General features: G+C 35.0%; 1 protein-coding gene across 1 annotated transcript in view; it reads left to right on the top strand.

Moving 5' to 3' along the window:
- Positions 1 to 26,600, top strand: part of Adgrl3 (adhesion G protein-coupled receptor L3) — a 444,442-nt gene that overhangs the window by 391,940 nt on the left and 25,902 nt on the right. Inside the window, exons 20-22 of the mRNA XM_028780743.1 lie at positions 14,211 to 14,379; positions 20,552 to 20,677; positions 25,921 to 26,017. Of these exons, the coding sequence (XP_028636576.1) occupies positions 14,211 to 14,379; positions 20,552 to 20,677; positions 25,921 to 26,017 (392 nt within the window). The remainder of the gene's footprint in view (positions 1 to 14,210; positions 14,380 to 20,551; positions 20,678 to 25,920; positions 26,018 to 26,600) is intronic.

Below are 26,600 nucleotides of genomic sequence, written 5' to 3'. Positions count from 1 at the left end.
TCCATTTACATATAATGTAACTATTGATGTCAAGGACTCATTATATTAGTTTCACTTTCTTGTAGTTTGTGCACTTTACACTATTCCTCCTTTCATCCTTCCTTTGATTAACAACACTATTTTGCATCCCATTTTATCTTTCATATTGGCTTTTTAGCTAATCACTACACTTTCTATTACTTGTTCTAGAAATTGCAACAGAAATCACTAAACTAATAAAGTTTCACTTGTAATAGAAATGATTTTTCACGTGTGTGCACTTTACACACACACATATACATACATACATGCATGTTGTTCAGTATGTGTTTTGTCCTCATTCTCTCTCACGCCCATCATTTCTTTTAATCACTATTGTCTTTTGCAGACTCTCAGTGATAATTCAATTAAATTGATTTTTTTAAGCATATTATTTTTGGCTTCTTTTGCCACCATCTAGAAAGAGGGGTCTTGAAAGCGTTAATTCAACCGTGTAAAGTAACAGTTGGGATAAAACTCTTCAAAGAGTCCCAGTATTTTTAACTTAATTCCAAATTCCTAGTTAAAGCTGGTTAAGCCTTGATGATTTTGCCCACCTCCTCTGCCCGCTTTCCTTCTTTATCATGAGCCCATCAGTCCATTTTAGGCATGTGCACTATCCCCTCAAGTTTTACCTCTGCTTACTTTCTTCTCCTGGTTCCATGCCTGGCTCACTCCTATTACCACAAATAATTTAAATATTTCCCCTTTTTAAAAAATTGTATTATTCTTCAGTTTCAAAGTGACCCCAGGGTCCCCATAGTAAGCTTCTTTAAGATTAGCAAAGAACACTAATTTGTCTAGTTTATTACAGTATTAATGATATACTTTGAAAAAAACAAACAATTGTATGGGATAATGTAGTTCACCTAATAACAGAGATAATGAAGGATGCTAATTTTCAGGCTTACTCAGAAAGTAATTAACTTAAATAGTACTTATCTACTTGCTTATTATTTCTCGTTTGTCTCTTCATCAAAATAGGTTATAAGAAAGAAGTAATTTCAAACATTTGAATTTACTGATTGATTTACTGTATTTGGAGCCCACTGTAGTCATAGCAAAAGTATAATACAATTAAAAGCAATTTAATATATATAGGCTATTCTTGAATTTTTTGTCAGCCCAAATTAACTTACAGTATGGCTGATGCATACAAAGCTTTAATTTGTGAGAATTCTTTAGAATATTCAATGACTTCCTACAAAATAAAAGTTGACAGTTTCTTTAATCACCTATATTTTCTATTATAAAAATAAAAGCTTTAAAATATTTTTTATCAAATAACCTCACAAGTTATTTTGAAGAAGAAAAGGAAATAATAAACGTTTTGTGTCTGTTTGGAAGAAATAAGGAAATTAACTTGTCTTTGTCTTTCCTGTATTTATTGCTTTCCTTTTGTCTATGGACAGGTTTCTGTACACAAGCCTCTGACTTTACCCATTCCCAATTTGTTTAAGTCATCCAACTGAGTGCTAAAGGGGATCCATTTAGTTTTCCTTTCTTCATTCCTAGTTGTCAGTGTGGGTCTTGATAGACTGTAGTAACTACCCAACTGTCAATCTAGTTTAAAGGAACGTCTTCAGTCCTGGGATGGTTGGCTATATGTCCTTGTCAAATTATTCCAACTGTTTACAATCAGTTTTTTCTCTGATTATAGAATAAGCACATCTATTTTATAGACTTTTGAATGATTAATGGTAATCATATGTGCAAAACACCACATCATATATTTGGTACAATTGTAGAATATTATGGTTTAAAAAAAAATCTTGGAGGTGAGCTCTCACCTGGGTTAGATGCAAACTGATAGACTCAAGTGATCCAGTGCCTCAGTCTCCTGGGATGCTCCAACTGCAGACTTGCGCTGCCATGCCTGTCATGTTTTGATTACTTAATGTAATAGCCTCTGGGTGGAAATACACTCCTACCTCTGAGTCTTTGACAGTGAAGCTGTGCTTAGCTTCTATCAAGATCTCTTTAGAATTTGTGTGGCTTTCTTCACCATATGGTGTCATTGAAATCATGCATCATGTGATCCTCTTTTTAAAAGACAAACTTAGCCTTTTCTGAAAAAAAAAAGATTCCAAGGTGAAGTTCTCATGTGCTTAATAAGTAGCAAGTTCTGTCGGTCTAGAGGGTAAAAATAATGGGTGCTTGGTGAGCGTTCACACCTGTCATGTGGGAAGGAGAGCATCTGAAAACTTCAGGGCAAACAGCAAACAGCTAACAATACCTGCAACAACTGTGGTTTCTAAAATGGTAAACTTTATTTGAGTAATATGTTTGTAAATGTTGATAGAGATAATTAAGTCATAATTATACTCAGCTTGATCAGTAGCCTATTAATACTTTCTGGCGTCAAGAGTGATTAGAGTCAATGAAAGGGAATGGAAATTGCCATAAGCTTGAAAAATAAAACAGCTTCACAGGGAGATTTTAATGCTTCTATTTTCCTTCATATTAACACATATATGTATATATAGCTTATATGTAAATATACAGCCAACTTTTCAAAATTATGTCAATCTTTATAGTACTGTCACAGCAATAATATGAAGAGTCTAAAGTTTATGAGAGCATAAATCTCTGATAGAGTCGCAGTAAATAAAAATTTTCCTAAACTTCAAATTTTCTGAGTAAATAAAACATTTTGAGATATTATCTCTCCATTTATTTATTATTAATTAATTAATTAATTAATTTGTGACATGGTCTCACTGTGTTGCTCTGGCTGGTCTCAAAGTCTTTGTGTAGACCAGGCTGGGCTCAAACTCTCAAAGACCCAACTGGAAAGGAAGGGGAAGGAGAGGGAAGGCGGGAGGGAAGGTGGGAGGGAGGAGGAGAGAAAGAAAGAGAGAGAGAGAGAGAGAGAGAGAGAGAGAGAGAGAGAGAGACAGAGAGACAGAGAGACAGAGAGAGAGAGACAGAGAGAGAGAGACAGAGAGAGAGAGACAGAGAGAGAGAGAGAGAGAGAGAGAGAGAGAGGCAGAGAGAGACACAGAGAGACACAGAGAGACACAGAGAGAGACAGAAAGACAGAGAGACAGAGACAGAGAGACAGAGACAGAGAGACAGAGAGGGAAGACCGAGAAGACAGAGACAGAGAGACAGAGAGAGAAGACGGAGAGAGCAATGCCTGAAATATTTTAAATCATCAAAGCTCACTCCCTGTGACACACCTCTTCCAACAAGACCATACCTCCTAATCCTTCTCAAATATTTCTAACAACTAAGGATCAAGTATTCAAATATATGAGCCTATGAGGGGCGTTGTTATCCAAACTACCACATATGTTCCAAGCCTTTTAAAACAAGTATTTTCCTAATACATTTGATTAATTCATGCGTGCTTAGAATCAGAATCAATAGTAGTTTTCATATTATTCATTATATGAAAAATACTCATTAAGGTAATTCTATTCATGCACATGGTTTTTCTTTCTTTTCCGGTTGTTCTCTATTTTCTTGATGTATATAACAGGCCTTGCCATTATGAGAAATAACTGAAGTGAAGTAATACAGTCCAAACAGCACCAGAGCTGTGTGGATTGTTTGACAACCAGATTCAGTTCAAGCTATTTACAACATTCCTTAAGCATTACTTAGCCCTTCTCTGATTGCCTTGATTCTAGCATTTAAAAGCTGAGAATCAGTCTCAGATTCACAAAGCCTTGTACTCGGGCGGTGATATTGCCAGTCTCTTCACATCCTACATTTTTAGGCTATAATTTTGAGTGCTTTGAAGTATTAAAGGATGGTATCTTTGGGGAGACACTTTGTTTAAAATGCATTAAAATTCCTATAACATCTTGAGAACCATGTTTTATGAATAAATGCATCCAGTACACTCCATACACTGGGAGCTGACATTTGTGAGAACCAGTTTGAAGGGTGATAGTTGTAAGCATACTATTATGCACTATACCTTGAGATCAAATTATTTTTCTCATTCTCCCCTCCAAATAATTAGGTTTATATCAGTTTTGGGAGCAGCAATGGCTATCTAAGGATGTATGAGAAATCCTGAACAACTTCCCAAGGGGAAGATTTCTCCTTAATAATGAAAATGTAAAAATTAGCATCTCCTTTGTTCTTTACATAGACCTTGGACTCAGATTGCTTTTATATTTCACAGGAAGTGTGCCACTAGACTAGAAAGCTTCATAGTCTGAATCCAAATTAGCTACTCATAGAATTCTGATTTTCCTCCCAATAGAGTGAAGTGTAAGGCTTTAAGAAAATGAAAAGTATCTGAGAATAATTGCAGTTAAACACCATTTGTTCTCCAGATTAATCAAATCAAATACTTTGCATGCCTCAATGTATGAAATATATTTGACTTATAGTCTTAATTGTCCATTAATTTATTTAATACACACATATGTACTCTAAGGATTGAATCCAGGCACTTCTACACGCAGAACATACACTGATCTAATCCTAACCCCTAGGGGAGTTTTAAGTTTACATACTCTGAAGGTAATTTTATAGAAAATTAAGAAGAAAGGGATGTGACTCTAGAGTTTTTAACTCAGATACTAAATAAGTGGGTTGTTAAAGCTGACATATGGAAAACCAGAGATAGCATATTTTGTGGTGGGACAAATATTTTTCCCCAAGTAACTTACAAGATAATCCAGTTACAAATGTTGTATAAACCCTTAGAATGCTGAGACTAAAATTCCACTTTGGGATCCACAGTGCATAAATCCAGTAACCTTTCTATGTTTGTATTTAGTGTTACAGATGCTTGACATGTTTCCAGTATTGATTTAATATTCTATGGACTGGCAAATTAATTGCGTCAAATAAATTGGCTTCCCAAACTTACATATTAGCTCCTCCATATTTGAAAGAAATACCTTCCCATAAGCAGAAATAACAGGCAGACCTAAACACTTTGTGTTTTCTTGTCTGTTTTTGTTTTTTTTCATAGTGGTTTACAATAGCAATGCTACTTGGTTTTATAATCATATTTTTTCCTATCCATACCTGAAACGTGTTCAATATATATGTCAATGGTGACCTACAATGAAAGGCTATTTATATAAACCCACTCTATTTGTGTTTAAGTGTGCAGGCAGGATAGTGGGGTGGCAGCCTTCTTGATCTGCTCACCCACACTTGGACATCTCCTAATCTAATTTTCTCTTGGCTTACTCCCAGTGACTGTTGAATTTTTCCACTACACAGTTATGTGTTTTTTCTTTTTAATGGTCTGTCATCAAAGTCTCTGGCATTTTTTTGTTCATGTGCTGTTGAAAAGACATTCTGGAACAGTCTTCACGTCTGCCCATGGAAGCTATTTTGAAATGCTGGCACAAAGTCTTTCTTCTCTGTAAAAGTACTGAGATTGATCCGTGCTGAAAGCTAAGCCATTTCATTATGCCATTAAGAAAACAAACAAGGAACATGAAGAGGAATCATTTATCAAGCTAAATTTTCGATATTATTAGGCATTAATTTACCATTTATACCAAAATATAATTTGAAAACTGGTACATTTTCTTTGTAAAAGTGATTGACTCTGCATTTATTCAATTCTTAGTAGTTTTATGTTTATGTGTTGTGTTTTGGTTTGGTGCTACTTCATTGAATTCACTGAGTATTGCTTGATTAGTTGTAGAAAAGTCCATAAAAGATTGCTCATTTATTATTTGCTGAAAACTCCAAAATATCCCTAGTGTTCATCAGATGCCTATATATTAAATATTAAGGTTTTTTTTTCTTACTGGATTCCTTAGTTTTTAGTAAGATGCTACAGTTGTTGCTAGATTTTCTTTTTTTTTTTTACTTCTGAGATGTGACTTGACCTAATAAATATTTTCTTCTTGTAAATGTTCTTCATCATATGCATATATATATATATATGTACAATTTTATTAAAGTTTCAACAGTTTCTTCTAATATATATGTAATTAAAATTTTCAAGAGAAATTCAGGTTTGCTCTGTAGACCAGTAGACTGGCCTTCAACCCACAGATATCCATCTGTCTCTGCCTCCTGAGTGCTGGGCTTAAAGGTTTGTCTACCACCACTCGAGGGTGAGTAAAATTCTCTTAAATCAGGAATTAAAGCCATTTTCTCATTTTCCTTTTACATTGTATAGTATATTATATTAGTCCTAGAGTTTTATAATTCTTCTTTTATCTGTATTCTCTTTGAAAGTCAATTCTAAGCTGCAGAATACTGCTACCACCCTCCTTCATGGGACGTCTACCTTTCTCTTTTTTTGGTCCTAAAGAAAGCATTTCATCACAAGTAGAGTTGTGAACACTGAACCACAATATATTTTATGAACTAATTGTCAGTGAATTCTGAGATTCTCTTTGGACATTCATTAGCTGGATATATCTATATTTCAATTTAGAATAAGAAAATCCATAACTTATACTAAGTCTGAACTTAGTGTCTAAAATAAAAAGTTATTTTATGTGATGTTTCCTTCTTTACATATAAATACTTTATAAAAAGAAACCCACAGAAGTAGTTGGTGGAGTGATTATTGTATCCTCCTTGGATTTCCATTGAATTTCTAGAAAAGAATTAAAGGAACCCTAGGGAACCATTGTATGTGCGTTTAGTTTCTCTCTAGCCTCCTTTTAGAGCATACTGGGTCATAACATAAGGACACAAAAGTTTGTGTAATATCAAATATTATATTGTACTTTCATATTTAATTTTCTGTTTCTTTGAGTGCTTAGATATTCACATGCAAAAATATGCTAGGCTCTTATATTTAACACACATAGCAGCCCCATGAAGAAAGGTGTATTTCTAGAGATATAGTGTTGTTAGCTATTGAAATTTCTGTTATTAGTCCAAGGTTGTAGTTGAGAACATACTTAGAAGGTAAGTCTCAAGCAGGCTGATTAAGAATTCCTTGCTTTCAGTTTTGCACATGCCAACAATAGTGAAGAATAACATCAAAGAATAAAAGATTTTATTAATTTCTATCAAAAGAACTCCAAGTTTCATACTCTGCTTTTTTTGTTACCTACCAATTGATTTGCTTATGTATTTCACAGATGAAAATATTAACTGCTAATAAGTAAGACGTATCTATGAATCACTTTACTTTTCAATATTCATTTTATTTCTTGCTATTCAGTCTCACTATATATTATTTTTGATCAGTTGATACAAAAGTTGAATAACATTCAACTGTAGAACAGTATTTTTTATGCTTATTTTTATGTTGTTTTGTCTTCATGTATGAGGGCAGATCCCTGGGAACTGGGGTGACAGACTGGTGTGAGCTCCCACGTGGGTGCTCAGTATTGAACCCTGGTCCTCTGGAGGAGCCTTAATCAGTGAAGCATCTATCTAGCCCATCAACTATAGAAATACTGTGGTCAAAATTTTAAGGCCTGGGTTTGACATTTATTGATTCTGATTTATTAGGTCCCTCTTAATTGCAGACTGAAGATGTAGTTTTGATGTTTTGCTTCTAAATCTTTAATTCTAGTGCAATCACATCAAGCCACAGGAATGAAAGTGTTTATATTACATTTTAAATGATTTGTTTTACTGATGTAGTTCATTTTGTCCTTGTCTTGGTAAATTCCATAGGAATACAGCTTTTTTGACAGTAATAATTCAGTACCAATAAAATCTATACTTAAAATTATTTTTGTTAATGATAGTTTCTGTGTTTATATTATACATCTTTAATATTTTCTAAGGATATTTAATGTGTTTAATGCTTAGTGATTAAATATATGGTTATAAAAAACCATCAGATTATCTTCATTTCACTCAGACTTCTGGAACTGTAAATAGCTTTTGCTTTTAACTGGTAGTAGTATACAAAGAGTCTAGTAGTATAAATTCAGCTGGCGCTATCCCTCCAACATAAAGCACATTTGAAAAAGAAATACAGAGATCATGGGGCTTCTGTCACAGCTAATCAGTTGATCGAGCATTTTCAATGCTACTGTGGTATACACATAAAAATGCAAAAGGTTTGCTCACATCTTATCACTATTACAATCACTCAAATGAGTTTAAGTGAAGAGAACTTTATATTTCTTTGCTGAAGTTAGTGTTTTAGTCAGGAAAGCAAATCCACTGTATTCTAAAGCTGGAAATGTCAGGAGACTAGTCAGGATGGCAACAGCTCTCTTGTTCCATTAAACGTACACTTCACGCAACGAACACAAAGGCTAACCAGAGGATTGGTACATTCCAAACTGTAATGGCCTCCAAGCCATTGGGATTAGCAGGTTGGCCTGCATCCTTCCTTTTCCATTACTTACTGTAACTTATCGATGAGCAGATCTTTGGACTTGAGGATTAACTTCTTCAACATGTTTCTCATTATTCCATCTTTCCTCATACCTTGCCTTACCCAGCACAAAAAAAAAAAAAAAATTAGTCCTTTCCAAAGATTTATAAGTCTCCAAAAGCGAACTGTAATAGCAGGGCATATTTTTAACTCTTTCAGCTATATCTTTAATTTCTAAGTAGAATTTCTTTTGAAAGGGCATTCCCAGAAAATTTTTCACCAAATCAATAATTCTTGAACAAAGAGAAAGGGTGACTTGGAACTAACTGGATTTGCTCCTTGTCTGTATTTATTCATCATCTTTCTGTATTGATTCTTTTAATTATTACATCATTCTGTTTGTTTATAAGTTACAGTTTTGATTAAGAAACCTCTCTTGAAAATCTACATTCACTTAAGTGTTCATAAAGTTATGATTTTATAGCTTTATATGCAGATTGTGATTTTTCAATGATATGAATGATTTTTCAAGTGACAGAGATAAGTAAACATTCTCTAGACAGTAATGTCAACTTTTGAGTAAATTTTATGATCCTATTTAAATAAAAGTTTAAATATCACTAGTAATAAAGTAAAACATTTTCCCAAAAAAACTTTTAAAAATAGAGCTTATTTTCCATTTGCCTTTAAAGTTATATATAATATAGAATATTTTACTTTTTTGTTGATATTTATATCAATAAATTAACATAATTTAAGAGATGGCACATGAGGTTCTGTTAATCTCCACCACCAAGAGCATTGCAAAGCTGAGTATCCATAATGCCATAAAAATTTAAAATAATGACAATAAAATTACACCTTCCAATGCATCTAGTGTTCATCAATGACAGAAAGCCACAATGAAAATTATTCGATGTTATCCATTTATTTGATAAATATACTTTAAAATGCATATACAGAAACTGAAAGTCTATACAGCTTTGCTGTGGTAAGTGATGGCAACATGGGTATTTGTTTTTGTTTTTTTTTGATTTGGAGAGAGATAATAATCTTAAATTCTCTACACTAATTTAACATCTGGCAAAAAAATGCTGGAACTTATTGAAAGAGGCAGTGTACAGTGATCTGTAGATTTAAAAATCATTGTATGTTAATTATGCCCCGGTATAATTAAACTCACAAATATTTTGTTTTATTATAAATTTTTATGTTTAATGTGAGCTTAGAATTACATAAGATAAAAATATGAATTGTTGGTAAGCCACTGTAAAAGTATAGCAAAACCCAGTGGTGTAGACTGTTGTTGGGGACAGTCTAGGGGCAGGTGCCCTAAGTCTCATCCATCTGCTCAACATTACTGCTAAGCAGTGTCTCATTCAGCGTCTGAGGCTCTGTTGTCTCTTTCTCCAAGTCAAAGGGGAGAACAAATGATAGAGTGAGCGCCAGTCCAATCCCTTAATTGGTAAGACCTAGAAATGTCACACTTGCTTCTGTTCACATCCCAGTGAACACCACTCAGGACACGTCTGCAGTGACTGAGTGAAGCTGGTTTTAGCAGACTCTGCTTGGTGGGGCAGCTGATGTTCATCACATTGCCGTAGAAACCCCACTTTGATTTCCCTTGTGACCTTTCATACTGAAGTTAAATTGTCAGTCGGCATACTGCAGCCAGGCTATTTCAATTTTTGAACTATCGGTAAACCTTGATTCAGTTTTGTAAAATGTTTTTGCTTGGAGTTCTGTATGTCAGCAGTGGCATATATCTGCTTGATATTATTCTGGGTTAATTAGAGTAGAATGTATTTCTAATCCTGAAGGTGGCATCATAGATGAAATTACACTGATGCAATTGGGATTGATATAACAGTAAATATTACCCTTGTATTTTTATAGCTTATATAATAGGTACGTGATTTTTTTCTATCTGGGTGCATTATAGCAAACATAAAATACTATTAGACGTTCTTTTATCATCACATTTTCAAGCCCTAATTTAAACATCCTTTGCAATTATGTTGATTGGCCTAAAATGTTCTTAACCTGTCCTCGTTCAGCATTATCCAATAGAACTTTTCTGTGATGATGGAATATTCTAGAACTGTTTCATCTAGTGTCATATTGCCACCTATGTGAGGTTTTTGGGTCATTTGCATTATGACTGATGTGACTTAGAAATGGAATTTTAATCCTTATTCTGCTTTGATTAATTGAAATGTCCACTCACTACATGGAGAGCACAAATCCATTCACTCCCTGCTCCATCTACTGACTTATTTCAGCTACGACTCTTCCTTTGCATCATATTACTTCCTGAACATCTTCTCAGGCATTTAACTATTCAATATTTATGTACTGAGTATTTTCTCTTTTGGGTAAGAAATTTTTAGTTTGTTTGAGTTTAGCTTTAGACCATCTAGCAATGATAAAAATACTCTATTGCTCAGATCAAAAATAATTTTATTTTTTTACAAGAATAATGCAGAGCATACTTAGATTCTAATTATGACCACTTTACAGATGCATAAAATGACACACCACAAGTTAATTGGCTTCTGCCTGACATCAAATATCCAGTAAACGATTGAGCTGGGATGTATGTAAACCGAAGGCAAGCAGGCTTCACATACGAGGATTTCAGTCCAATATTTACCATCTCATCATTCTGGAGAGTGGGATTTTATGAGTGATTCTCTTTATTCAAAACTCATCACAGATGGGCCTTTCTGAGAACATCACTTGTGTATTCATAATGCAGGAAAATATATTGCTTTTGGCAAGAAGAAGGGGGGGAAAAGGAGCTGTGGTGGCCAGATTTAACTCAGGTTAATCATCACCTCTGTGTTAGAATTACTTAGAGGCATATTGTCCATAATTAAGTCATCTTACCCACTAATATCACAGAAGAAGAGATACCTTTACGTGACACAACATCTATCATTTTAAGCATGCCCCCAAGCCTTATTTTCAGATTGCTCATAAAATTTCTCATTCTCTAGAGAAATGTGATCTCTAAGAAATAAATGTCTCTGTCAAGTCACAAGTAATATGAGCACATGATGAAAAAATGGAATTGCTGAGTCTCAGATGGGATATTGCAGTATTGTAAAATTGATTTTATTCCCTGGTATTTAAGTTCTCATGGTCATTTTAGGATTTACCTTCTGGGTATAAAGGGAAGGTTATGATATCTTTAAAGGAGGTGGGAAATAAAGGGCTTTGGTCAGGAAACAGGAGAATATATTTTTTTCCACAGCCAGTTCTTTATCATAAAATGCTAATGTTGGTGTTCTTGTCTTTATGTCTATGCATTCTTTAGCTATGAGGATAACAGACCCTTCATCAAGTAAGAATGACCTGAATGGCTGATAAATTGCATTTATCAGTGTGGTCCCATGAACCAGCTGTCAGATCAGTACTGAGAAACCACTAGAGCTTCTGTCACTCACACTGAGGCAGAAGAGCAAACTGCAGGAGACACTGGCATACCACGTACATGCAGAATACTGCAAGCGTATAGCCAGAAAGGATAAAAGAATCCCACCTCACCTCTGTTGATGGGATATCTGTCTTTTGACCATAGTACCTCAGTAACACCACTTCTGTGTGGTACAGACTCGTCTTTCATGGAGATCTCCTCTGATAGTGATGTTCTTCCATGCTGCGTATATCCAAATTTCTCTTGTTTATGCCTCTGTCATTCCTATTAAAATATTGTGTGACTTAGTAGTGTACCTTTATAACAATTCTATGGATATGAAACACCCAGTCACAATTAGGATTAATGATTTCCTGTATTCACTGTATCTTTAAAAGGGGGAAAGGGACTTTTAAACATTCGATTTCATATAGGTAAGCCTTTCCCGTTGAAAATTTGACACCTGTATCATGATGAATATTCTCATTGCTTATGCATACAATTAAACTTTTGAAACAAAGTGACAAGTCTGTACCAGTCTAACAAGTGGAGAGATAATGGTAACAATTGGACATTTGTTTATAATTTTAAACTGGATATGTCCTGCAAGAATCAACTAAGTCTGGCCACCCATGGGCCACGTTGCTGTAGACTTTCAGTTTGTTCTTCTGGTGAAGAGTCCTTTGTTTCCATTCCCTGACTCCATCACACTTACCGCTTCATGCTTTTGCTTATTCTTCTTTGGAAATCAGAGCTCACTGCAGTTCTAGACCATTTAACCCTTCGATCCATTGTGTGTTTTCTACTGGATAATGGCTGACTTCAGTATTTTGTGACATTGTTTGGTCTCTAAATCTAAGTAGATACTTTCTCTGTAGTTACTGATGATCCTTTCCATTTATTTTTCCTTCTTTTCTGATATCTATAAGAACCCGAGAGCTATTGTTTGTATGTTTCCATATTTTGCAATTCAGTCGTGAAATAAGTATTAACATTAAAGGTGTTTTCTAATTCATATAAGCAAATGTGCCAAATGCAAGAGCAAATCTTCATCCAACAATGTTGATATTTTACAGGAAACCTGATTCACTTAGAGGACATTTAAATCTGAAATACAATGACTGATTGTGTGGAAGAAAAATTTATAAACCATTTAATAAGCCTCTGGGACCATGTCTTAAAATCTTTAAAAAACCAAAATAATTAAATTCAGATTATGGTGCCATGTATTTTCCCCTCGTTGCTTTGCTAAGAATCAGTCTCCCCAGGTATTTCCTCCTTGGACAACAAAGATGAAAAATTATATAGAGTACTGAAAAGAAATGTAAACTTTCTCTGTTCAAGGAAACGATCCTGGGACAGTAAGGGGTGGGACTATGAATGTGTAGAGGTCTTGGATGCTTTCAGTCCTATTCTCCATTCTACTTGCAAGTTAAGAAGGAGTCCATGTCCGGTTCCTAGAGGCCCGTCTATGAAATTAATTCATCTTATGTTTCTAGTAGATGTGTAACATGACTTTAAATATATGAGCTTCTGTCACCAATATATTACTGTTAAACATGGCATCTTGGAGGAAATGAAACAAATGGAGTAATGGTGGCTGCTCACCTCCCCTGCTCTGTTACTCCATTCATACCACTCCATCCCCATTTCCAGCTTCATCCTCTTCCCTGAGTTTGTAGACACTTCTAAGAGATGAAGACATCCTAAGCCTATTAAGATACTAAAGGCCCAATTTTGAAAACCTAGGCCAGTATGATCTACAAGATAGTACCCAAAGATTAAAAGGTTGTTACCACTGGAGTGGAACTTTGTCTTCTAACCCTACTGTATCCTGTGATTGCTTGTTCCACATGTCGGTAATCACCTTTAAATATGTGCTTCAGCTGGATGAGGATAGCCCAAGCATTAAATCTGAGCTTTTGCGTGCAGAGTGGGCAGATCTCAGATTTCAAGTCCAGCCTGGTCTGCAGATCAAGTTCAGGATAGTTAGGGCTATACAGAAAAAAATCAAAACTAAACAAAAAGGCTTCCAGTATTGGTTCCTTCTACTCAAGAGTTGTTTTTATTCCCCCAACAAATATAATCATTTTATTAGAAAAGAAAGTAACTTTGGAAAAAGTGGTATACAAATGTATTAGCTGAAGCACTGACAGATTGATTGCATTCAAACAGATGTACCAAGTAGTGTGGTGAAGACTAACGAATCTTTAAAGACTTTTCTCCTTTCCCATTCACTGTAATTACATATCCATACCATTTGCATATGTATTGCAAACACATGAATAATTTATGGCACAAATCTGCTTTTGCTTAAATGAATTTCTGTGTTCATAACATTTTCATCCACGTATTGCCCCTCAAGTTTGAACTTGTAGTCCCCATCAAAATCTTCAAGCTCTTACACCCCTTGTCTCACATTTCTGTCAGTAAAACCTACCATAGCTTTTTTTTTTCTTCAGTGTCAGTAGCATTGATAGGACACGGTTTAGTTAATTCTGGACTAGTTGCTTGCTAACGCTCAATTTTCTCTTCTCTCCACAGGTCGTGGGTTATAGGTGCAATAGCCCTGCTCTGCCTGTTAGGATTGACCTGGGCCTTTGGACTCATGTATATTAATGAAAGCACAGTCATCATGGCCTATCTCTTCACCATTTTCAATTCTCTACAGGGAATGTTTATATTCATTTTCCACTGTGTCCTACAGAAGAAGGTAAGCTACAGGTTTTCCAGATCCTACAGCCTCTTATACCTCATGATAATAAAAGATGCCTACCATGTTCACGTGTAGCATTCATATGAGTTTTTTTCAAAAATGAAATATATTACTCTACTTTCTCAAAAACCAAACGTATTTCTTTAACTTACTTTTACTACTACTAATAACCTATACACAATATAAACATATAAGAGGTGAGAAGGCAGTTTTCAAATTACCGAAAACACATTTTAATTATCTCCACAGGGCTCAAAAAGTAACTTCTTGCCGACTTATGTGTATATCTACAGGGAGAAAAATGGACGTTGTGTTTTAGAAAGTAATTTCTCAAAGTAAATCATGGAATTGGCTAATTTCCTGATTTCATATATTGATAAGCAAATAAAATAATTCATTAAAAAGCCACTTGTTGTATCTCTATTTTTGTTTCCATAATTCAGTTCGAGAATTAACCACCAGGATCTAGCATTAAAGTCCCCAAAGGTTAAAGGACACGTTTTTCCATAAGAGTCTCCAAGTCCAAAGCAAATAAGATATAAAAATCTCCACCTGTGTGTTTGAAAATCTTGTTATGAAACTGATAATTTCCTGATACATATTTTTCAGAATTAACCCTGAATTTTTTTAAAAGCTATTTTAGTAATTATATATTTTGTTTCATATACTAATTAAATATTTTGTTTCATGTTTTTTAAGTCATAAGATTGACTTTTCCATTCTAATACTTTTCAACTTTATCCAAAAAGTACCTCTATAGGTTTTTGTTAATATGGAACCTTAGCCAATTTCCCATGTTTCGTTTTTAGGACCTCAGTGTAAAAGCTTCTCTGATTTTTAGTAAGTCAACTAACCTCTTCACTTCCCCAGTTTCCTCATAGGTCACATGGAGGTGATAAAAATAATTATGAAGTAGTTTAAAAGGTGGCTCTAAAAATGAAGGGAAAAATAATTTTTGATCTCAGAAAGTAACAGTAAGACTGTAATTATATTTTGGAAAACAGCAGAAATGAGGACTAATATTCTCTATCTCTAAGAATTCTTTAATCAATTCTTTAATCAAGAATAAAAATCAAAGTGCCATCTAAAACAGACATTAATGTCCATTTTTTAAGAAGGACAAGAATAAAACAATTTTATTGTGTTTCACTTTTAGCTAGTAATAGACGTCTACAGTGTTTTCCTGTGGTCACAAATATGGGATGCAGGAGTAAAGATCAGTTACTTACCTATTAGAAGGGATGAATTTTATGCAGATGGGGTCACATTCACTTCCAAAGACAGTCTAGAGTTGAATGAATGAAGTCTATCAAATGAGGATATTCTCAGAATTTCAGTAGCTCAACTCGCTATTTTATTTTCACTAGCTGACACGTTTGATGAAATGCCATGAAAACACACAGCTAGAAAAGACTTAGCAAGTCTTCAACACATACTTTTGTTATCATCATGGATGATGAGATCCAGTAGATAATCTTGGAAGGAAATAGAATCGTGTAGAAACCATCTGGATGTGGCTTGTATCACTTCTACTCACTTTCCATAAGACAGGACTCCACAGATGGTATCAATTAAAATTCTAGGGGCACTGGGAAAGAGAGTTTAACTCATAGCATGTATAGAAGCAGAGCAACTGGGTATGGCCACCAGATAATAATTAGCTGCACTTGATGGGCTTAAAGAGGAAGAGACAGGCAAATGGTAAGGAAAGAGATAGAAAGAAGAGTCAGAGGAATAGAATGAGAATCAAGACCACAGTTAAATTAAAGACAGGAGAAAGCTTGAATGCATGGTCATTAGCATTTTAATGGACGTGAAGGAAGCTGGTGAAGCTAAATGCTCTGAAAGATATGTAAATTTGGAAAGAAGAAAACCATAACTGATTCTAAGAGAAACAGAAAGATGGTCATCAAATCAGGAGACTAAGGAGAAAGGTAGAAAATGTCCTTAGGAATCAGGGACCATGGTAAATAGTAACACGATCTTGATGGATGGCAAGTTGCAGTTCATACTTACCTGTCATCTTTACTTCATACATGAGAAGAATTTGGAGACATAGAAATTTTAAGTATCGATGTTAATATAGAAGCTACCTACTGAGCAGAAAAGCTAACTTTTAAACTTTATAAATAAACTGATTTGATTGTATTTCATTAGCAAATCTTTATAGCATTGAAATAAATAAAAAAAAATGTTTTTAGTATTCATGTACTGAGAACCCATAGCCAAGAATAGTGTTCTAATTATATTTATCATATCTAACAAATCAGATTTTAAATTATATGTATCAAGTTAGTGTGCTTTGCTTTAGACAGAACTCAGGAAATTAGGACTCCTGGAATAAATTCACTTTGCTCCCTTTCATTTTCCAATAAACTGATTGCAATTATTATATTTTTAATGTGTATGCTTAAAATTTAAAGTATATACATAGAAGTAAGTCTTGACTCAAAAGTTTAGAAGCATTGACTTAGTCTGTGTTCTGTTGCTGTAACTGAATACCCAGACTAGATAATTATAAAGGATTAAGTTTTCTCTATTGCTTCCTTCTAAAGACAGAGAAGTTCAAATTGAGGTGTTGTACTTGCGTGGTCGTCTTCTTCCTTTATAATGTGGTAGAACGCATCCTATGGCAAGCTAGAAGCAGCAGCTAGCAGCTATGCCTTTCTCTTCCCAGAGAGCAAGGATTGCCACCCCAGGACCTCATTTTATCTTAATTAGCTCCCAGAAACCCTACCTCCAATAACATTAATATGTTAATTTCAGGATATAGTTTCCAACAGATGAACTTTCCAAGAGACAAATTCATACTTAAGTCTTGACTATAGGGTACTTAATGGATATAATTACAAATCCATGATTGGAGACATATCTTGTTGTTTATAATAAATTATAATCATTGTTCTTTCAGTTTAAAGAAATAGTGGCAATTTTATTTAGTGTCAAGAATATGTCTCAGCATCATCAAGTAGAGAGATTTTCTTTAAAAACTAGCCAAGTATTTGGCTTTGATTTTGTGGAAATGTATTTAAAATTCCTTAAAAACTTTTCAGAGTAAACTTTATCAATACAAATTTGATCTTGCAATTGCTTATGTGTTAAAAATAAATGGATAATATCCAGTTTGGGGATTTGAAATTTATAAAGTAACCTGTTGATTGAACTCTTAAATAGCAATTAGACTTGTTGAGTTCAAATTTATTTTCTAATGCAGATTGTATGATCTACATTAGAACTTTCTTTTTTTTAATATTTACACTGGCTACATTAAAATTGGTCAGTGTTACCTTTGAATTCACCTATTCAGAGCTTTCAGGATTATTTATTCTTATTTGAGAGTATGGAAAAATTATTCTATATGTAAGATCGATTCTCTTTTCTGTTATCTATATTCTAGATTGCATCACACTGAAATAAACTAGAGTTCTCAGATGACATGTGACTTGAAGCAGATTGGAGATTTCATGGACATCGTCCATGTTAATTTTTTTTATTAAGACACGTGCTGAACATTTTAAATTATATCAGAGCAAAGAAGCATAGGCATATTGAATCCTGTGACAGTGCAGCTGTCAAGGAGCTTGGCATCACTGTATCTCTAGGTTCGCTGGTTATAAAAATCAGTGCATAATATTCAGTCTTTATTATAAAATGAAAATAGTTCACAATGAACTCCTATGGTTTGTCTGGCAGTGCTTCTTTGGTAACTAAACGAAGAGTACTTCTCCAAATTTTTCTTCTCTCTCTTACTTTCTACTACAATATTTGTTCAAATAAAAAAATTACTATAGATTAATGAAAAACAATCATTGGCTGGGTGCACCGGACCAAGAAAGTGAGATTTGAGGAGATCAATGTTTTTAAATATGCTTCCAAAATTTAGGACAGATATCCAAACTATTCTATAGCATGTATCTTTCTTTGTTGAAGAATTACTTTTAAGGCTTTTCAAGTCATAATCAAATAATTGCCACATTATTATTAGAATAATCAATGCCCAGCAGATATTGATTATTTAATAACCATTCTAATAAAATATTTTTTCATTTGTCACATACAGTTAGAGCAGACTGCTGCCTTCTCTTATCTTTCTCAACCTTATCTTTCAACAGAATAATTAATTCTAAACTATCTTTTTAGAGATTTCTCATAACTATCTTGATAAGCTTTGCTAGGGTCCCACCACCCATGCCCAGCAGGGTCCCTTCTTCTGTTTTTGATTTCACTCCTTGTCTCTGTCTTTGTTATTCATGGGTAGGTGAGAAGCTGGGGCCCACAGGAAGCAAAGATTCGACTTCTAAGCTCTGTCCTTTCCTTCTACCACTGTTTGTACTATTTTTTTTCTCTTTACTGTGACAAAATAAGTGTCAAAGCACCATAAGGTAGAAAACCACGTATTTAGGCTCACAGTTTGAGATGAGGTAATACTTCTGGAGGTGAAGGCCTGATGCAAATGGGGGGGGGGGTATAAGATATACCACACCAGTTCCTCAGTCAGGAAGTAGAGAGTGATGCATGCTGGTGTGGTATGCCCTTTTATTCAGTCTGGACCTCAGTCTGTGGTACAGTACTGTTTATCTTCAGTATGGCTCATCCCTCCTCATTTAAGGCTCTTAGGAATAGACCTCCAAGACACATCCCTGGGTGTGTTCACCTGATTTTAAGTCCAGTCACACTGAAAATGAAGATAACCATTGTGCCATTCTTACCACACATAAACATTGAAACAATGTGAGCCCTTCCAAGAAAGCAGAATATGTTGTAAAACAGTAATAGGCACAATATCACATCACCCTAGACACTTATGTGTGTACGTTAAGTATCACAAGGTATCCTTTGTTGTGTTGGTTTTTTTTCTTTTTTTTTTCTTTTCTTTTTCTTTTTTTCTTTTTTTCTTGTTTTTTCTTTTTTTTCTTTTTTCTTTTTTTCTTTTTTCTTTTTTTTTCTTTTTTTTCTTTTTTTCTTTTTTTTATTGGATGTTTTATTTACATTTCCTATGTTGTCCCCTTACCCCATCCCCCACCCACCCAGGAAACCCCAATCCCCTCACCCCTCCTCCTTCTTCTCTGTGGATGTAACCTCTATCTACCCCCCCCACTCCCACCTCCCCACGCTCAAAATTCCCACCCCCTGGGGCATCCAGCCTTCATGCGGTCAAGGTTCTCTTCTTCCACCTATGTCCAGCAGGGCCCTCCAATCTTACATATTCCGCACACCGGTAGGATTTGCTGAAGGAGGCAGAGGCAGGAGGATCACGAGTTCGAGGCCAGCCTGGGTTTTTTTTTTTTAATAGCTGGGGATATAACCTATTTTCATACGCTTTGTTCAGTTAAATCTGCAGTAAGAAAAAACTTTAACCATGCCACAGGTTTACCCTAAACTTCTTGATAATTTCCCAACTTTGAAAACACAAATTATGACTGTTTATCTTTATTTTCCCCAATATGATTATGTTATGAATTTATTCATCTGGGCGGTGGTGGCATGCACCTTAAATTCCATCACTTGGGAAGCAAAGGCAGGCAGATCTCTGAGTTTGAGGTCAGCCTGCTCTATAAAGTGAGTTCCCGGAGTAGCTGTACTTCTGTGTAATTATTAATGAAAATTTTGGACATATATTAAAGTTCTTTGAATTTTTTAGTCTAAGTATTCAAATTTTAACCTTAAAAGAAAAACACAAGAAATATAGACTAAAAAGAAATGCTTAGTCTAGCACAGTTCTTTTTCTATCTTTAAATACTAAATAGTATCCCTTTCTCTTCTTTTCAGTATTCTCTCTCCCTCTTTCTTTTCATCTTTCTCACAGATTTCTATCTAAATAACAGTACTGAAAATACTGTTGAACCAATAGGTCACTATTTATAAAATTAATAAAGCTAAAAATTCTCTTGGACTTTCAAGTATATGGTCTCTTTGAATTACAAAATAATGCCCCTAGTATTACTGATGCAGTGGAAGTATGTATACTTACAAAGTGTCCAGGAGTGTGAAACTTGAGTTTGGCACCATGAATCTAACTATTTTGCACTGGAAAATAGATGATTAACCTTTTTTGTTTCTGTGGAGCTACGAAGTAATTATGTTCCTGAAAACAAACGTTACTAGTTATTCCTTACTTCCTAAATGAAATGCACAAAGTTCTAATAGAAGTTAACATTTTATTGTCCAGGTACGGAAAGAGTATGGGAAATGCCTACGCACGCATTGCTGTAGTGGGAAAAGCACGGAGAGTTCAATTGGCTCAGGGAAAACATCTGGTTCTCGAACTCCAGGACGGTATTCCACAGGCTCACAGGTACATAAAGACAACTGGCTCCCTGAGCTGAAATAATTCTTTCCGGTGGTCAGTTTTAAATCCCTGCTCTTTGTGATCACCCTGATCTCAAGTGTTTGCCACAGCAAGGGTTTGGTTTTAGTGTGACTGGCAGGAAATAAGAATGTGGGTGGGGCTTATAAGAGACCTCTCCATCTTTAGGGCTGTCCAGAGATGATGCTTAATGTGGAAGGGAAATTCAATTTGCTTCAAGATAGCGCCTTTCTTGTATGGTGCACATGTTCCAGTAGGTGGCCCAGCACCCGTTTTTTCACTAATTAGACTCAGTGTGTTGTAAGAAAAACAAAGAAACAAAACAAAACCCAGACAAACAAAACTCCAAGGATATGAAGCTGGAAGGGAACGTGGTGGAAAGTCGAGGAGAGGTTGGAACAGGGAGTAGAGGGTAGATCTAATCAAAACGCATTGTACACTTGTATGGATTTCTCGAAGGATAGATTAAAATGAATGTTTCCACTATGAAATGTATCGTCTAAAATAATTATTCATGACATAAGAATGGCCTATTGAACTGAAATTTGGTCCTCAAATTTGAAAATCGATCCTCAAATTTCTTGGATATTCAATAGATATAATAATTCTCAGTTACATACTGAACCAATATATAAATAATATATGAGAATGGAAAGATGGCTCAGCAGGTAATAGCAATGACTGCCTTTCCAGAGGACTCAGGTCTGATTCTGAGCATCCACCTGTGGTTCACAGTCCCAGGAGATCTAATGCTCTCTTCTGGCCCCTGCAGGTACTGTACACATGTGGTGTACAGACATATATGTAGCCAAAACACTCATATGCATGAAATAAAACTATTAAATGGAAGAGTAGCAAAATAGGACACATTTAGTAAAATACTCTAGTTCCCACAATGTTATGTGTTTAAAAATTGAAGTGCACTGAAGAACACCACTGAGCTGTCATTGGCATAAATGATCTGTGCCAGTCTCCTCAGGCTAGTAGGAGACATTGCTAAATTGTCCCTGACCAAGGACACTTTCTAAGATTTTAGGTAAAGTGTTTGCTGTCTCCTCGGATCACAACGTAAGACTGTGTGGGTTTTAGTGAATTTGTGTCAAGACTGGAAGACTAATCTTACATAGTTTGGTTGAAAATATGATTATGTCTAGATTGTTCTGAGGAAGGCTTAAATTAAGTAGATAAATACAGCTGAAATGAAGATTTTCACTTTTTTAAACCTTCTTTTATACTGCTGTATGTCACATCAAGGCCCTTACACCTGCTGGATGTGCAGTCCCTCCAAGCTGCAGTCCAACAAATGCCATTTATCATTGGAATTTCTCTTATAAATCTTTCTAAATTAAGTTTGCACAATTATTTTTTAAATCTTAACAAAGTCAATTCCTCATACTTGTAAAAATTCATTTGCAAGGGAAACATATCTGGTTATTTTAACCATATCAACTGATTATAGACCCACAGACTTAGTTAACATGGAAACTCATAAATCAAAGTTGCCCATAAACACTATCTTTAAACGTAACAGACTTTTGTTTTGCAAATAAGACTATAATCCTATTATCAATCTAATATAATACCTACTAAATTTTAACAAGTAGTCTATAACTTCCAAAATGTATCAGGTTATCTTAAATATCTTAATAACCACAAATCATAAAACTTAGTCCAAAGATACCGTGTAATCACTAGGACTTTGAGTTTAAGCTGTCCCATTCATAAATTTCTGTGGTTTCAGAGTTGCACACCAGGGTTGGAGGGTATATTCACTCAGGTGGGCAGAGATCTGTGGGTTTGGACTATTCAGTCTGTGTATGAGACACTTGAATTTGAACATAAGAATAACTGCAAATCAGGATGATGCTTCAGTGAAAGTCCTCATCTTGTTAATAGTGAATATTTCCATCTGATAGCTGTTGCTCTGAATTCTTTTTATAATAACAGTTTCATTAGCTTTTAAATTGAAATGGCCGAGCCTGCATATTGTCTGCTTGACGGGACCTTGCCTGCCTTCCACATTATTATCTCATTACCTGTAACTGTATAGTCATTTGATTGACAAATACCACTAGCGAAAATACAATGTTTCGGGATTACAGTTGGGTTACAACAGACTCATGTGATATTTAGAAAGACCTTTGGAGAATGAGATCCGCCAATGCAGTTCAATAAAATGTTAGATTTCATGGGAGAGAACACTATGGTTTGAACCCAAATCTTACCATTTACCAGCTGTAATAAAAAGTGAGTCTTTCTTATTGCTTCTTTTCTTATATTAGACAGATAGGTCTCATTGTGCATCATGTTTTCCACAAATTGATACCCTATTCCCTCAGCTTCCTAAGAGCTATGATTGCTGGTATTTACCATTTCTTTTAGTCAGAACAAGGTATGACTGTGATTGACTCCATTTTTCCATATGTAAAATGGGAGCAATATTAGTAATTTCTTAGGTTGTCATGATTAATGTCTTCAAAACTTAGAACAGTTGGAGGTTCTCAATAAATTGGTGGCTCTTGTCACTTATTAGTGTTACTATTATAGGGTAGAGTATCATATGTATTTCAAGCTGCATTTTTCTTCACCTTTGTAGCTTTTAGCATAGTTCTATCTTTTTATATATCATATAATATAAAATTTTATTAATTGTGACAAAATCCAACACAAATGCTAATTACTTACACCATGTCTGATTAAAACAAACAAACAAACAAACAACAATAACAACAAAAATATTAGGCAGAGAGATGACTCAGAACTCACTACTATTCCACAGGACCTGGGTTTGATGCATCCACATGGCATCTAAGAGCCATCTCTAACTTTTGTCTCAGTGGATTTGATTCCTTCTCCTGGCATCTATAGTCACAGCGTGCATGTGGTACACTGACATACATGCAGGCAAAACACCCATAAAATAAAGGTTAATCCACATAATTTTTAAAAACAAATACATTTCAAAATTAATTGTGACTTTTTCTATGAATTTGTTAAGTTTTTCAGCCTTCTAAAAGAAAAAGATGAAAAGATTGTGGTATATGAATAAAAAACATTACATCAGAGAGCCTCTAAAGTATCTATGTATTATACTTTTGAATTTAGAAATAAATTCCAACATAATGCCATAAATCTTTCAAATTCTGGGGATAAAATAGCTGAAAGATAACTTCCCTCACATTCTGCAGCTTTACTTCTCATGTTGATAAATGAGAACTCATTAGCCAAGAGAAAATATCTAAAATCAGATTTTGAAAGCTGTCGGAAAGAGAAGTAAAGTGATATCGTGAAGACCACAAGTGCCCCCACAGATTTAGTCATGAAGAAAGATTGGGCTTTTGTTTTGTTTTGTTTTGTTTGAGGTTGATTTTTCATGTCAACATCTGAACAGTATTCTCAGTAAGAGAAGGGGTCTCAGCAAACTACAGTCCAGGGTGAATGAAGACTTAGTGTGTGATTCTTGAGGCCAAGAACACCAGCAAATTAGGGGATGGAAAGCAAGGCATTAGCTAGCTACCCAAGTTTTCTGAGAGAACCTGCTGCTGTGAGGGAGGATGCGATAGCAAGCTTTGAAAAAGAACAAGAGGCACATCCCAAAGTATTGGTGAGAGGATGCAAACCAAGATTTTATTTTGATTATTTCAAAAAAGCTGAAGGGATGGCCTAGAAATACGAGAAAAGGAGTATTATTCACATGTAGTAAGTATTTGGTAGTAGCTGTAGTCTTGGAGGGGTGTGACTAGCAAACAAAGTGTCAAAGTCCTCATTTTCAGGTCCTATTTACTTACTTTCTGGTGGTAATAACTTATAAAAGGTTAAACATATGAGAATCATGGCAACATCAATTAAAAGGACAATTAGTAGGATTACTATGCGGGGAGATTTTATACTACAGAACAGTAGAATGTCCTCCTCACTTTGATAAATTCGTGACAGTTTTATTTGTCTTTCATCATTTATTTTTATTGTAATTTAGATGCATTCACCTTTTAATATATTGTAGTTTAAAAATAAAAAAAATATATGTAATGAGCATGAAATTGTGAAGCATACTAAGTGAATGAACACCTGTCAATCCAACACTGAGACTGGGAAACAGACTGTCCACACTGTGTTTGTGTCCTGTGTGTTACATCTCCCTAAACCATCTGAATGCCAGCCACAAAATTCTGAATTTTATTTATTTTTTATTGACTTGGTCTCATTGTCTCTGCTTCTTCAGTAATATGCCTTTTATTCTTTCTACAAAGCGGTATCTTATAATGTGTAGATATGATATAATTGCTCTTTTCACCTCCACGTTCTAAGACATATCCTGCTGTTGATGAGAGCTTGCCGTATATGCATACATACATGTATCTGCACTCCAGTCCAGAAAAAAAATATGACTTATATGATTTTTCAAATAGTCTAAGGTTAACTATTCCTACTATCTAAATAGAGCTGGACCAGCTAGTGAGTTTGAGAGTTCACTCTTAGTAGCAACCAAGTTTCTTATTGAGTCTTTCATCTCTGAAACAACATCTGGAAGTATGATGTTTCTTCCTCAGAAGATCAATATTTTTTGATCTCTAATTTAATAAAATGGCAAGACGCAATAAAACCGAAAATTTGTCCCGAAGGCTAAAACATTCTTTGTGAGGAATCTGCCTCTTAGAAATTTGAATTTAGAAACGTAAGTCATAACGGAGGACTTTTCAGGTACCTGTAAAGCTTCCCACCGTGAAGCGATGAATAGAGTTGAGATATCTACTTTTTAACACATCCAAAGAAAAATCAGGAGGTATGTAATCTCTGAAATGTCATTGTCCTTGAGAAACTTATAGAATATGTAACTTCCTTAGCATTTCAATAGTGTTCTGTGGTCTTTTGTTAACAGACTGTTATGAAAGTCTGAGTTCTTAAACTGCTTTACTTTTGAAACGCAAGCTTCCTATAGTATACGTCTCGCTGTTTGACATTGTTACACACTGGTCTTGTACACTGCCTTTTCCGTTATCCACGGTTTTAATTGTTACGGCATGAACATCTACGGAAATACGCAAAGGCATGAAAATAGCGTCACTGCTTTTGTTTCTGATGTTCTCCTGCCACTGTGTTGGAGGTGGATAGAAATGCTTCCTCACTGGATGCTGGGAGCAACGACCTCTTCTAGCTTTGAAAGAAACTTTAAACTGTGTGTGAAAAGTTGCTTACTAACAGCTTTGTCTCCTCCTTCCCTCTCAATTCAGAGCCGGATTCGGAGAATGTGGAATGACACCGTCCGAAAGCAGTCAGAGTCGTCCTTCATTACTGGAGACATAAACAGCTCAGCGTCGCTCAACAGAGGTAGTTAGGAATGATGTTTCATAGCCATTGCTTTCCTGAAGAATGTAGGAAGTTTTTAAATGCATTGTCATTTATGTGTGTTCTGGCCCCTGTTCTGTGTACAGTGAAATCTTGTAGGGTTTGAGCCCTGATGGGTGCAGTTTGTGGTTCATTATCTACAGATATCTTTTTTAATAATGAATTTTCTGGAAATCTCAGAGAGAAATTATAACAGGAGAAACTTCTTATCCTAATCATCTGCCTCTTTTATAAACTTATGGGATGTTAGGCCTCATTGGAAGTATTGAAAATGGGTAATTAGGTGTCTATATAGTCTGCTAAGCATCATAGAGCTCCAATTGTCCTAGCTATGAAGCAATTTCATCATTTTTGTGGAAGTAAAAATATACTGTCTAATTCATAGTTAAGGCAAGATAAGTCAAAATTATCTCTCACCTTAGTATGAGAAGATACATACAGACAATCTTGGATATTTAAAGAGCCAGGAGTTAAAATGATGCTTAGAACATATCGTGATTGGGGAGGGGGATTCCTTGTTACACTTTGGGATAAGATGCTCCAAGATCACCACGCAGACTTTGAC

The sequence above is a fragment of the Grammomys surdaster genome, unplaced genomic scaffold (assembly GCF_004785775.1).
Source record: "Grammomys surdaster isolate TR1022 unplaced genomic scaffold, NIH_TR_1.0 372, whole genome shotgun sequence".
NCBI lineage: Eukaryota > Metazoa > Chordata > Mammalia > Rodentia > Muridae > Grammomys > Grammomys surdaster.
The sequence above is the reverse complement of the archived record's forward strand: the minus strand, read 5'-3'. Positions and strand labels throughout refer to the sequence as shown.